The sequence below is a fragment of the Rhinolophus ferrumequinum genome, chromosome 15 (assembly GCF_004115265.2).
Source record: "Rhinolophus ferrumequinum isolate MPI-CBG mRhiFer1 chromosome 15, mRhiFer1_v1.p, whole genome shotgun sequence".
In the NCBI taxonomy this organism is placed as follows: Eukaryota; Metazoa; Chordata; class Mammalia; order Chiroptera; family Rhinolophidae; genus Rhinolophus; species Rhinolophus ferrumequinum.
The window spans coordinates 16,735,920-16,746,529 of NC_046298.1; the positions used below are offsets into that span (position 1 = coordinate 16,735,920).

The 10,610-nt window shown below is 45.8% G+C and overlaps 1 protein-coding gene across 3 annotated transcripts; it reads left to right on the forward strand.

The window, feature by feature from the left end:
• Positions 1–3,607: 3,607 nt before the first annotated feature.
• Positions 3,608–10,610, forward strand: PDP2 (pyruvate dehydrogenase phosphatase catalytic subunit 2). Of its 3 annotated transcripts, none has more exons than XM_033128579.1 (2): positions 3,608–3,723; positions 5,657–10,610. In XM_033128579.1, exon 2 carries the CDS (start codon positions 5,709–5,711, stop codon positions 7,305–7,307), a length of 1,599 nt encoding a protein of 532 aa, XP_032984470.1. In that variant the 5' UTR covers positions 3,608–3,723; positions 5,657–5,708; the 3' UTR covers positions 7,308–10,610. The 3 variants fall into 3 exon arrangements, with proteins under 3 accessions (XP_032984470.1, XP_032984469.1, XP_032984471.1); XM_033128578.1 differs by having other exon boundaries at positions 3,618–3,860; XM_033128580.1 differs by having other exon boundaries at positions 3,619–3,747.

Consider the following 10,610-nt stretch of genomic DNA (forward strand, 5'->3'; position numbering starts at 1 on the left):
AGCACTCACCTTTCTCAACCCGCCTGACTCTCTTAGCTTCATTATCTCGCTGCAAGCCTCACATGTACCTCTCCCAGTGGTGGGTGGTAGGGATGTGCCCTTTTCTCTCAGATCGGGTTTCACAGAGTACACTTTGGGAAAGCATGGGTGAGATGCTGTCTCAGGTTCTTTCCAGCTCTGGTCCAAGGGTTGGAGATGGGACAGGCAGCCGAGGCCATAAAATTCAAGCCCTTTCTTTGGTCCACGAGGTCAGGACCTTTGTCCTATGGATATGCTCCCTCCCAGTTATTCACAGGTCAGGCCCTAACTTCCTTCAGATCTCTCTCCAAAGTCTATCTTATCAGAAGAGACTTCCCAGATTTCCTAGATAAAAAAACACTTTAGAGGCCCTGCCCTCCCCACAGCTTTTTCCCTTGCCTTAGGACAGCTCACAACCCTCTGTGCTGTGTCTTCTTCCCTCCCACTCCTAAGTGCAAATGTGTAGTAGGATCATTATTGGGGGTTTTCCGGGTTATTAAACACCTGCTGTGCGTTAAAAAAAAATTTTTTTTAAGTAAATAAGAAAATGCAAAGGTAAAGAATGTGCAAGTTCCTACAGACTTTCATGACCTAGACATAAGCATTGTTAACTACTGGCGTGTGTCCTTCTAAACTTTGCACGCAGAGGCACGCACAAAGGAAAAGAAGGAGGAGAAGAAATGCACAAATAAATAATTGTTATTATCAAAGGGCCCTCTCTTCTTTCTTGTAATCTGATTTTCCCATCTGACCTTCTGTTCTGGTTATTAGCTCCTTCTGGGCCCTTCCAACCCCACGCTTAGTGTCCTGTTAGGCACTGGGGTGGGGCACTTCTCAGACCAAGGCGCTGACATTCCACCACCACCTCCACCTCTGCATCGAGCCCAGGGTGTCTGCAGGTCCCTTGAGGAGTCGCCCACATGTCTGAAAGGGGCATCCTAGGCGCTTGGGTTGGGGTCTCCCCAGGAGAGGCTGCTGGGCACTTGAAATTTCCTGGCATACTATGTTCACAGGGCAGCACAAGCCGCACCGTGATAGCCATTGCTTGCCGATTGAGCCTACTCTACACCAGCATGCACTTCTGGCGGCTCCAGGGCTATTTCCCAACTTCCTCTTGCCTCCTCTTCCCTACACTAGACCCCTAGAGCTATTCTACTCCTCTCCAAATTTACTTTCAAGAAAGAATACCAGTCACTGGCAACTTGGAGTGCAAATAACAAGGCCCACTCAACTGCCCTTTCCAAGTGGTTCTGATTATATAAGATATGCCAGATGGAGTAATGTATTTGTATGTTTATTGTAGAAAATTTGTAATGTTTATCTTTGACTTTCTCTTTTGGATAAATTAAAAGAAACAGAATTAGTGGGTCAAAGATCTGTCCATTGGGTAGCCTCAAATTCCACACCCTCCTGCCAAGTTGGTAATGCCCACTCACCGTAGTATTAATCATGTCTTAATATTTGTCAGGTTGATTGACAAAAATCAGCCTCTCATTTTAATTCACACTTGTTTAGTTTTGAGTGAGGCTGAATATTTTTAAATATTTTCTCAAAAAAAATGACAACTGAGCTGCTGCTTTCCCTTTCTCAGGGAGAAATAAGTTCTTTACCTTCATTTTCTTCTTATAAGCGCTTGTTTCAAAGAAGCATTGGGAGATCAGATGGGGTTCTTGAGTTGGCCATAATATATTGGGTGACTGAGCTGGTTATAGTCTTTAAATAAAAGTTCCAGTACACGCAAAATCCTCAAGGGTGCATTTTTACTTTAAAAGTGGCATGTGTGTGGTAGCTTAGAAAAACTGTGGTGTCAGATTTAGTGGAGTTATGTAATTTTTCTCAGGAAAGTATGGTAGGGGCAACCATCTGTGTGTTTCCAGTAGTTGGCCCAGAGCCTGACATTGTAGGTACCCATAAATGCCTGCAGATTGAGTAATTGAACTATGCTGTCTCTGTCCTGAAGAATGGCCCTCTGTAACCCCAAATAACTATCTATACAAAAAACATTTTGCACCTGTGGATGAAAAAGGGGTGCTGTAATAAATCATAAATTCCTAGTTGGGCAGGTCACTCGAAGGCATAACCACCTTTAAGAAAGCACATAATCTTCTAATCCAATCCCCACCTTGTTTTCTTCCCACCCTAATGTAATCTTCCTTATGTTCCCTCATTAATTTCAAATGCATAAAAGAAGCTGCAAAACTGTTATTCTCTGAAGCATTTGAGACTTGCTCCCCGGCATATGTTGTCAGTTTTGGCTCAAATATTATAAACTTTTACAAAAATTCTCTACAGGTTTGGACGTTCTCACTATGACACACCCCATTATTTAGACTCCCTTACAGTTATTTTTAGTTTGAGCCTGAGACAGCCCTCTCAACATCCAGGAAGAGAGATATTGCGAATTCTGACTTACTGGTAGAAGTTCTGGAAAGGGCCAGGGCAGTATAAATATCATACCAGGGGTAAGTCTGATGAGCAGTTTTATGGGAGGCACATCCTTGGGTCCAGATGGGCTGACCAGGCTCCCCAGGTAAGCCAGTGTGTCTTCCTTCCAGAAGACCGCATACTGGGGCTTCTAAGGGGCCTTGTCTGGCCATCTCCAATTTTTCTCTGCTTCCAGGGTAAGGCTGCATCTGACTTACCACAGTTATTAGAAGAGTTCTATTAAAGCAGTTTATGAGGAAGCAGGCGATAACTGGAATCCCACAATGGAAAGGACTGAGGGAATGACATCTCGTGTCGTGGTTCTCAGCCTTTCTCAACCTAGCACTCACTAACCATTTGTGGGAACTGTCAGTGGTCAGGCCAACGTAACTGTCAGTTCAAGGTCCAATGGTCGGTGGGGAGCCAATGAAGACTTTAGAGCAGGAATTTGAGTTTTAGAAGCGTCACTCTGCCTGTTTTGTAGAAGACAGGTGGCTTGGGCCAAGTTGAAGTTGGAGGTGGGGAGACCAGATGAGAGGCTTGGAATAGGGGAGTAGAGCAGCTGGAGGCAAATGTTTGGATTGGAGAAATATTTAGGAGATAAAATTAACAGTATTGGGTACCTGACAGGAGAGTGGGGTGGGGGCTAGGGAGAGGGAGGAGTCGAGGTGACATGCAGGCTTCTGGCTTGGGTCTTTCGGCAGACTGTAAGATCATTACTGGTTTAGGGGAGGAGGGGAAAAGTTGGTTTGGCAGGAAGATGAGTTAGGGGCAAGTTGTATTTCAAGCCTCCAGTGGCTCCCGTGGTTGAATATAAGGGTGTAGTGCTTGGGAGAAGGGTCTAGACTGGCCCGCACAGAAATGGAGAGGAAGCCGTGGGGTGTCACTAACAACAGTAAGGAATTGGAAAGGTTGCTCGGTTTTGGCTGAAGGGGCAGTCACGTAATGCGGTTCTCAGCCATGTGACTGAATGGTCGCGTTGCCCTGCTCTCAACCTTCTCCGGGTTGGAGCGGGGCAGGGCGGGTAGCGAGTAGGTGGGGAACAACCGGATTTGGCCCCTTAAGGTTTGTCCCTTCTGCCGGCCCTCTCGCCATCCTCAGCCACTGGGCAATTCCACTGTCCGTCAAGGTCCCGCCTCCGCAGATGAACCAATAAGGGCTGGGGAGAGGATGCTTCCTCCTGGAATCGGATCTGCAATAGTGGTATTCAGAAGAGAGGTGGGGTGGTGGCAGTTGCGCGGCACAGACGGGACGGACCCCCTGCTCAGAGGGTGCAAGCTGGTGAGAGCAGTGCGAGGGTCCGAGGTAGAGAAGGGTACGGGCGCGGGTTGTGGACATTCTAATCCCGCCGGGCCTCTCCGGGGCCTGGGCCTCCCCCTCCCGCGGCATCGGCTCAGGTGATCCGGTGGAGAGCGAAGGTGAGGCGAGGTGAGGTGAGGTGAGGGGGCGGGTCCGCAGCCGGCAGGGAAGAGCTGGCCTCACAGTCATGGTCACCCCACTCACGCCACGCGCCACGTGGGCTCGAGACTAGCCAAGGACCCTTGGCTGCGTACTGAGCCATTAAGCCAGCTGCTTTAGCCCCAGGAGCTCCCCTGTGAGCTCGGTGTCTCGACTGAATCCCCTTTTTGTACAGTCTGGGAAGCTGGGGCTCAGGGACCCGGAGACGCCCGGGTTTGAGGAAGATCCCGGCTTGGCGGACTGAGAAGGCCGCCGCGCTCTTAGCTATGAGGCCGTGGGTCAGAGACTTGAACTTGGGACCTGTCTGTTTCCTTCAGGGACGCGAAATTGTTTGGGTCGGTGCTGCCGCGGATCACCTCATGTCAGGCCCCGCTTCCAGGCTTCTCTGCAGGGCCCGGGGCAGGGGAGGGGGCAGGGCTCTGTGCGCGCCCTGACCAGCCGCTTCTGCCCCAAGTTCAGCCCGGTAGGTTGTGAGGAGGGGGTCGGTCCTCAGTTCTGAGAGCTCTCGGATACTCCAATAGATAAGCTTGGGGAGGGCAGGATTCATAAACGAAATCCAAAAAACACGTGGGAAGCGCTCTTTTCTCCCGGGTCACCCAAGAAAATAGAGAGTAAAAAATAGAGCAGGTCTTTGTTGTTGTTGTTGCTGTTTTGTTTTGTTTTGTTTTTTTGGTTTTTGGTCTAAGGAAAAATACCACCAGAGGCCATTGAAGGTGCTAGGAAACTCTTTCCTTCATGCCCTTGTGGAGGCAGATGTGAACCTTTTGGAAATGAGTGTGGCAGTGCCTCTACACCCCACACACTTTGACCTACTACTTCTTCATTTGGGAAATAAGGAGAATATAACCTAAGTAGGGAAAAGGTTGATGCATAAGGCAGTGTAGTTTGGTGTTTTATAAACAGCGGTGGAAATGACCTTCAAATCCCCAACAATAGAGAATAGTTAAGTAAATTATGATTGTTCATACCACAATGGGATATTACACATCCATGAAATGTAATATCGTGAATAAAATTCTCTTAACAAGTAAACTAGATTCAAAGTTGTGTTACAACTATATAAAAAGGTGTACAGAATGACTGGAGAAGTATACACCTAATAATAAAAGTAATAACTACCCTTTTTGGAGTGAAGGGTCATATTTCATTAAATCCTCACAAAACCTTATGAGACTAGGATTCCTAGCCCGCCAATAGACAACCGGAGCTCAGGCAATGTGTATGATGCTAGACAGCCAGTGTGCCATTGGACCTTTAAAAATCCACATTTAACCAATAGTTGAGAGCCTATTGAGTGCCAGGTACAGGGATGGGCCCTGGAGAGCCACTGGTAAAGCAGCCATGGTTCCTGAATTCATGGAGCTTATAGACTAGTGGGAAAGCACTTAAATAAACATTTACGGTCTCCTGGGGAGAGTGAACATGGGAGCTAGACAACTGGGCCCTAGCAATGGAAAGGATTTGAGAAGGAGAGGGAAAAGGGACCCTGGGCCAACTGTGAGGGATGAATGAGCTCTGTGGGAGACACTCAGTGGCTCTGTAAGAGCAGAGGGCATCTAAAAACATTTTCTGGAATGTGTTTATGTGTTATAATGGGAGGTAGGGAGACTTGGTTTGGTATTTTGAGTTCAGTCAACTCTTTTAAATAGTTCACCTTAAATCACTTTTGTTCAGGATAGTAGCAAATTAAATGTTTTCAGAAGTCATGTTATTAAGATACTAAATTTGAAACTTTCTTAAACTCTTTCATTTTCAGGCTTAAAAAAAAAACCTTTTGCTGAAGGACCATTTACTGGTATAGTTTCAAAATGTCAAGTACTGTGTCCTACTGGATCTTAAATTCTGCAAGGAACAGCGTTGCCACATTACAAGGGGGGAGGCGTTTATATTTAAGGTGCACCTCAAGTAGGAATAAATCGAAATGGAGGCTCTTATCCTGGGCACCAACCACCCTAAAAAACAATACCTCATGCGCTGGCTTTGCTCTGCCAAAAGCCTACAGACACACATCGACCGAGGAAGACGATTTCCACTTGCAACTCAGCCCTGAGCAGGTAAATGAAGTGCTGCGAGCTGGTGAGTCAGCCCACAAGATTCTTGACTTTGTCAGCGTCAGTGGAGTCCCCAACTCGGTATTGCGGTTCGAGAGCAATCAGCTGGCTGCCAATTCCCCAGTGGAGGACCGGCGAGGTGTAGCTTCCTGCCTGCAGACCAACGGGCTGATGTTTGGCATCTTTGATGGACATGGTGGCCATGCGTGCGCTCAAGCAGTGAGTGAGAGACTGTTCTACTACGTGGCGGTGTCACTAATGTCTCAGCAGACCTTGGAGAGGATGGAGGGAGCCATGGAAAGCATGAAGCCTATGCCGCCCATCCTGCAGTGGCTCAAGCATCCAGGGGACAGTATCTACAAGGATATCACGTCAGTGCACCTTGATCACCTCCGGGTCTACTGGCAGGAGCTGCTTGACCTGCACATGGAAATGGGACTGAACATTAAGGAAGCATTAATGTACTCCTTCCAGAGGCTGGATTCTGACATCTCGCTGGAAATCCAGGCTCCTCTGGAAGACGACATGACAAGGAACCTTTCACTCCAGGTCGCTTTCTCTGGGGCAACAGCTTGTGTGGCCCATGTTGATGGTATTCACTTGCATGTGGCAAATGCTGGTGACTGCCGGGCCATCCTTGGTGTCCAGGATGACAGTGGCATGTGGTCTTGTCTGCCCCTCACTCATGACCACAATGCCCGGAACCAGGCTGAGCTGTCACGATTAAAAAGGGAGCATCCGGAATCAGAGGACGGGACAATCATCATGGAAGACAGGCTGCTGGGAGTCCTCATGCCCTGCAGGGCATTCGGGGACGTCCAGCTGAAGTGGAGTAAAGAGCTGCAGCGCAGTGTCCTGGAGAGGGGTTTTGACACCGAGGCCCTCAACATTTACCAGTTCACCCCCACACATTACTACACGCCCCCCTACCTGACTGCTGAGCCTGAGGTCACGTACCACAGGCTGAGGCCCCAGGATAAGTTCCTTGTGCTGGCCTCAGACGGCCTGTGGGATGTGCTAGATAATGAGGATGTGGTGAGGCTGGTGGTGGAGCATCTGACGGAAGCAGGTCGGCACAAGCCAGACCTGGCCCAGAGACCTGCCAACCTGGGACTCATGCAGAGACTGCTGCTACAGAGAAAAGCCCAGGGGCTCCACGCTGCAGACCAGAATGCAGCCACGCGTCTGATCCGACACGCCATAGGGAACAATGAGTATGGGGAGATGGAGCCGGAGCGGCTGGCGGCCATGCTGACATTGCCAGAGGACTTGGCGAGGATGTACAGGGATGACATCACTGTCACTGTGGTGTATTTTAACTCAGACTCAATTGATGCGTATTACAAGGGGGGGTAAGAGGCTCCCATCTTATTGTCCCGGTGAACTCCAGTGCTCTTCTAAGACATTTTCACTTACTCGGAAACTAGCTCTTCAAATCTTACTGTTGAAAGGGCAGGCAGATATAGCTTGCTTAATAATAGACTAATGTGAGAAAAAGAAAACAGCCTAAGTTTAAAAACAGTAGCCGTGATTTCGTGTCCCTGTGTGTTTTGGTCACCTCTACTACGCAGAGAGGGCAGAGCTTAAGAGACCACAGAATTGGCTTGGGCTCTAGTAGCCCAAGTCCTTTTATAAAGACACTTAGTAAACTGTCAGCCTGAGCCTCCAAAGGGTCAATTTAATCATGATTCTAAGCGTGCGAAGAACTTCAGGGTTTCCTGAAGTCTTGCTGCAAAATCTACAAACTTGATAATTCTTGATTCATGATCATCGACTTTTAGACTATGAAGCAAGGTTTTGTTTGTTTTTTATTTTTAAATTACTAAGACCTAGGTTTATAAAGGATGTTACAGAACACTTTTCAATGCAATAGTCTAACCTTTTTTTGTGATTATACTTGTGAAAACATTTTGAAATCCTACATTCTAGTTCTATTTTAGTTTATTTTAAAACTGAGTCCTCAAACTTGCAAACAGGCCTGCTGTCAACATGCTTAGAATGATTTGTCTTGGTTTTCAGCTGAGGGTGGGAAGGGCTCGGCCTCTAGACCAGCGGAATTTGTGCAGCTTTTGGTCCCTTTCACTGGGTCCTATCCCCTGACCTTTCAAGACTGTACTAGGAGGTAACTTCAGTCTAAGCCTTGACTCTTGGCCTTTCCTGCATTAATAACATTTCCTCCAGTGCTTAGCCTTTGGAAGTTTAGTCATAGCACTTAGCCTTTCTGTTTAAATCTCTCAAACATTCTTCTGTTAATTTCTACCTTTGTTGTGCTAAACTCCGTCATCTCGCTGCTGCTGACTAACTGGAAAGAATGCTTCCTCTTTAAATGGTTGCAGGGAGGGAGAAAATGTGATCTCCTTGTGATTAGGCAGAACTGGCTTATGCAGTGGATTATGGATTTAGATTCAGCCTGAATCTGGAGAGATGAAACATGAAGGAGTTGAAAACAGTCACTAACCAAGGCTCCTATGTGGATCCTGAGAGGTGGTGGGGAGGAGGGAGAAGTGAGATTTGTTGGATGAGACACTTGCACCTAGAATGTGAGATAAATCGTCATTGCTACTTCTCAGGAACTAGACCATATTTAGTATAGGAATGGGGCAAAAATAAACGTGACCCATAATGGCTTCCGTGGGCTGCACAGTCTTTGTGTTTATTGGAAAATTAAACCATGTCGATCCTTTTTTGGGATATGAGTTTCATGTTCTCGTGAATTACTGTGGCATTTAAACAACAGGAAATGTGTCCCTGAATGGAAACACAAATATAAAACCACAAAACTGACATTTTTATCTTCCTGCTTTACATTAATTGATCCTTCTCCTCATCTCACCCCCTTACGCCATCCACTGAAAGAAAAGCAAATAACTAGGTTTGACTTCATTTTTGTCCATGTCCCAGTGACATTCATTCAAGCATTGGGATACTTCTAGCTTGCGGATGTTTCCCTGTATATTTTCCAGTGCAACTGTTTAGTGCTATGGCTTCATCTAAGGAATTCTCTTGAGAGCTTAGCCTTGGTCCTTTTATTCTGAAACTATTGGTATTCCTTCTAATCTCCTAGATCTTAACTCAGAAATTAAACGTGACTCTCTACCATTCTGCTCATATGAAGGTTTGTTGCTAGAGCTGAAGACTGCTTGTCTGACAACCTTTTTTCCTGATGCCGGCTAAACCCTGGCACACCCTTGGACCGTTTACCTGGATTACAGAGTGTGAATCCGTTTTGGAGCCACCCTGGTCATAAATGTATCTGATTCAATAACTTGTGGGACAGCTGAGAGAATACAGACTTCCCAACTGTTCCTCGGAACGTATCTGTGTTTTCTCTCTGCTTCATGGATTTCCTCCTTTCTAACTGATATATTGAGAGAGAAGAATGGCCTTTATTGACTGCCTTTCCCACTGAGAACTTTGTCAGCTCTTTCCATGAATGCTCCAAGGGGTGCCTCCTGGTTAAACCCCAGTGTGTATCTCCCTGACCATAGTTCTGCTGTGTTGGCCTTCCTGAGGCATTGCTTGTGGACACTGGCATTTAAGAGGGGGTTGGTGGTACTTCTCAGTTTCTTCCAAAGCATTTATCCTTCTTTTTATGTAAAGATTTCAATTTTGAGACTTCTAAAATGAACTAATAAATGAGACTGAACGTTTAATATTTTGGTGGTAACTTTACTCAAAAGTATGCTTTGGTGTTTTAAATGGCATATTATTTTAGGTAAGAAATTTTGGTAATATCAACCTAATTTGCATATTTTACATACAAGTAAAATATGGCTCTGCTGATTCTGGGGATTGGTCAAAATGGATAGGGAAGATGGTACTGGTTCTAAATTCAAATTAGTATGCTAGGTCAAGTTATTTAGATACTCAGTGTTCTGAGATGTTAATTGTAACATTGAAGCTAATTTATTATAATGAAAATGTAAACTTTGAGGTATGTTAATACGTAAACACTTCTCCCAGAAATATGATCCTCCTAAAAGATATGTAGTATTGGGCACACTGGGTAAAGCTCAGGGTAGACACAATTGAAGTGGCACCTTTTATATGTAAATGAAATATAAACAGCCCAAACTTGACTTAAAGAAGAGAATAATTGTATGGAACAAGAAAATGTGTTCAGAAGGAGTCTGGCTTGACTCTTTTGTCCATCAGCCCCCGCGGACCTATGTTCATTTGACCGTTTTGGGGAAGCCTTAACCTCCCAGATTAAACCAGAATGTCCTGGAACTGAGCTATCCTAGTTTCATCTTCAAGTGGTTCATTTGTCTTTGAATGTGACTCTTTTCTGTAACAGAAAAAGCCCCAGTGTGGCTTTGGAGCTGCGGTATAAAGGCTGGTGGTACCATGTCATGCGAGTTGCCATGTGCGTCACCCAGTGGAAAACACGTTTGGACTGCTGTGCTGCCATCACCTGAATAGGCAGAGGCTCTGTCCCTTAGGCCTCAGGCACCTAACGTTTAACCTGCCTCCTGGAAAATATTTCTTATCAAGTATTTACTTTATTAAAAATTTACTTTATTAAAAATCATTAACCATGTTCTTTAATATTTACTGACATTTGTGTTTTAAGCTGTATACCAATGTTCACACTTGACATTGATTTTCTAACCATTAGAGATATTTAAATAAAACTTGTAAATAAAAGGAGCAAAATGA

Coding starts and splice junctions, on each gene's coding strand:
- PDP2 (XM_033128579.1), top strand. CDS start 5,709: ATGTCAAGTACTGTGTCCTACTGGATCTTAAATTCTGCAAGGAACAGC.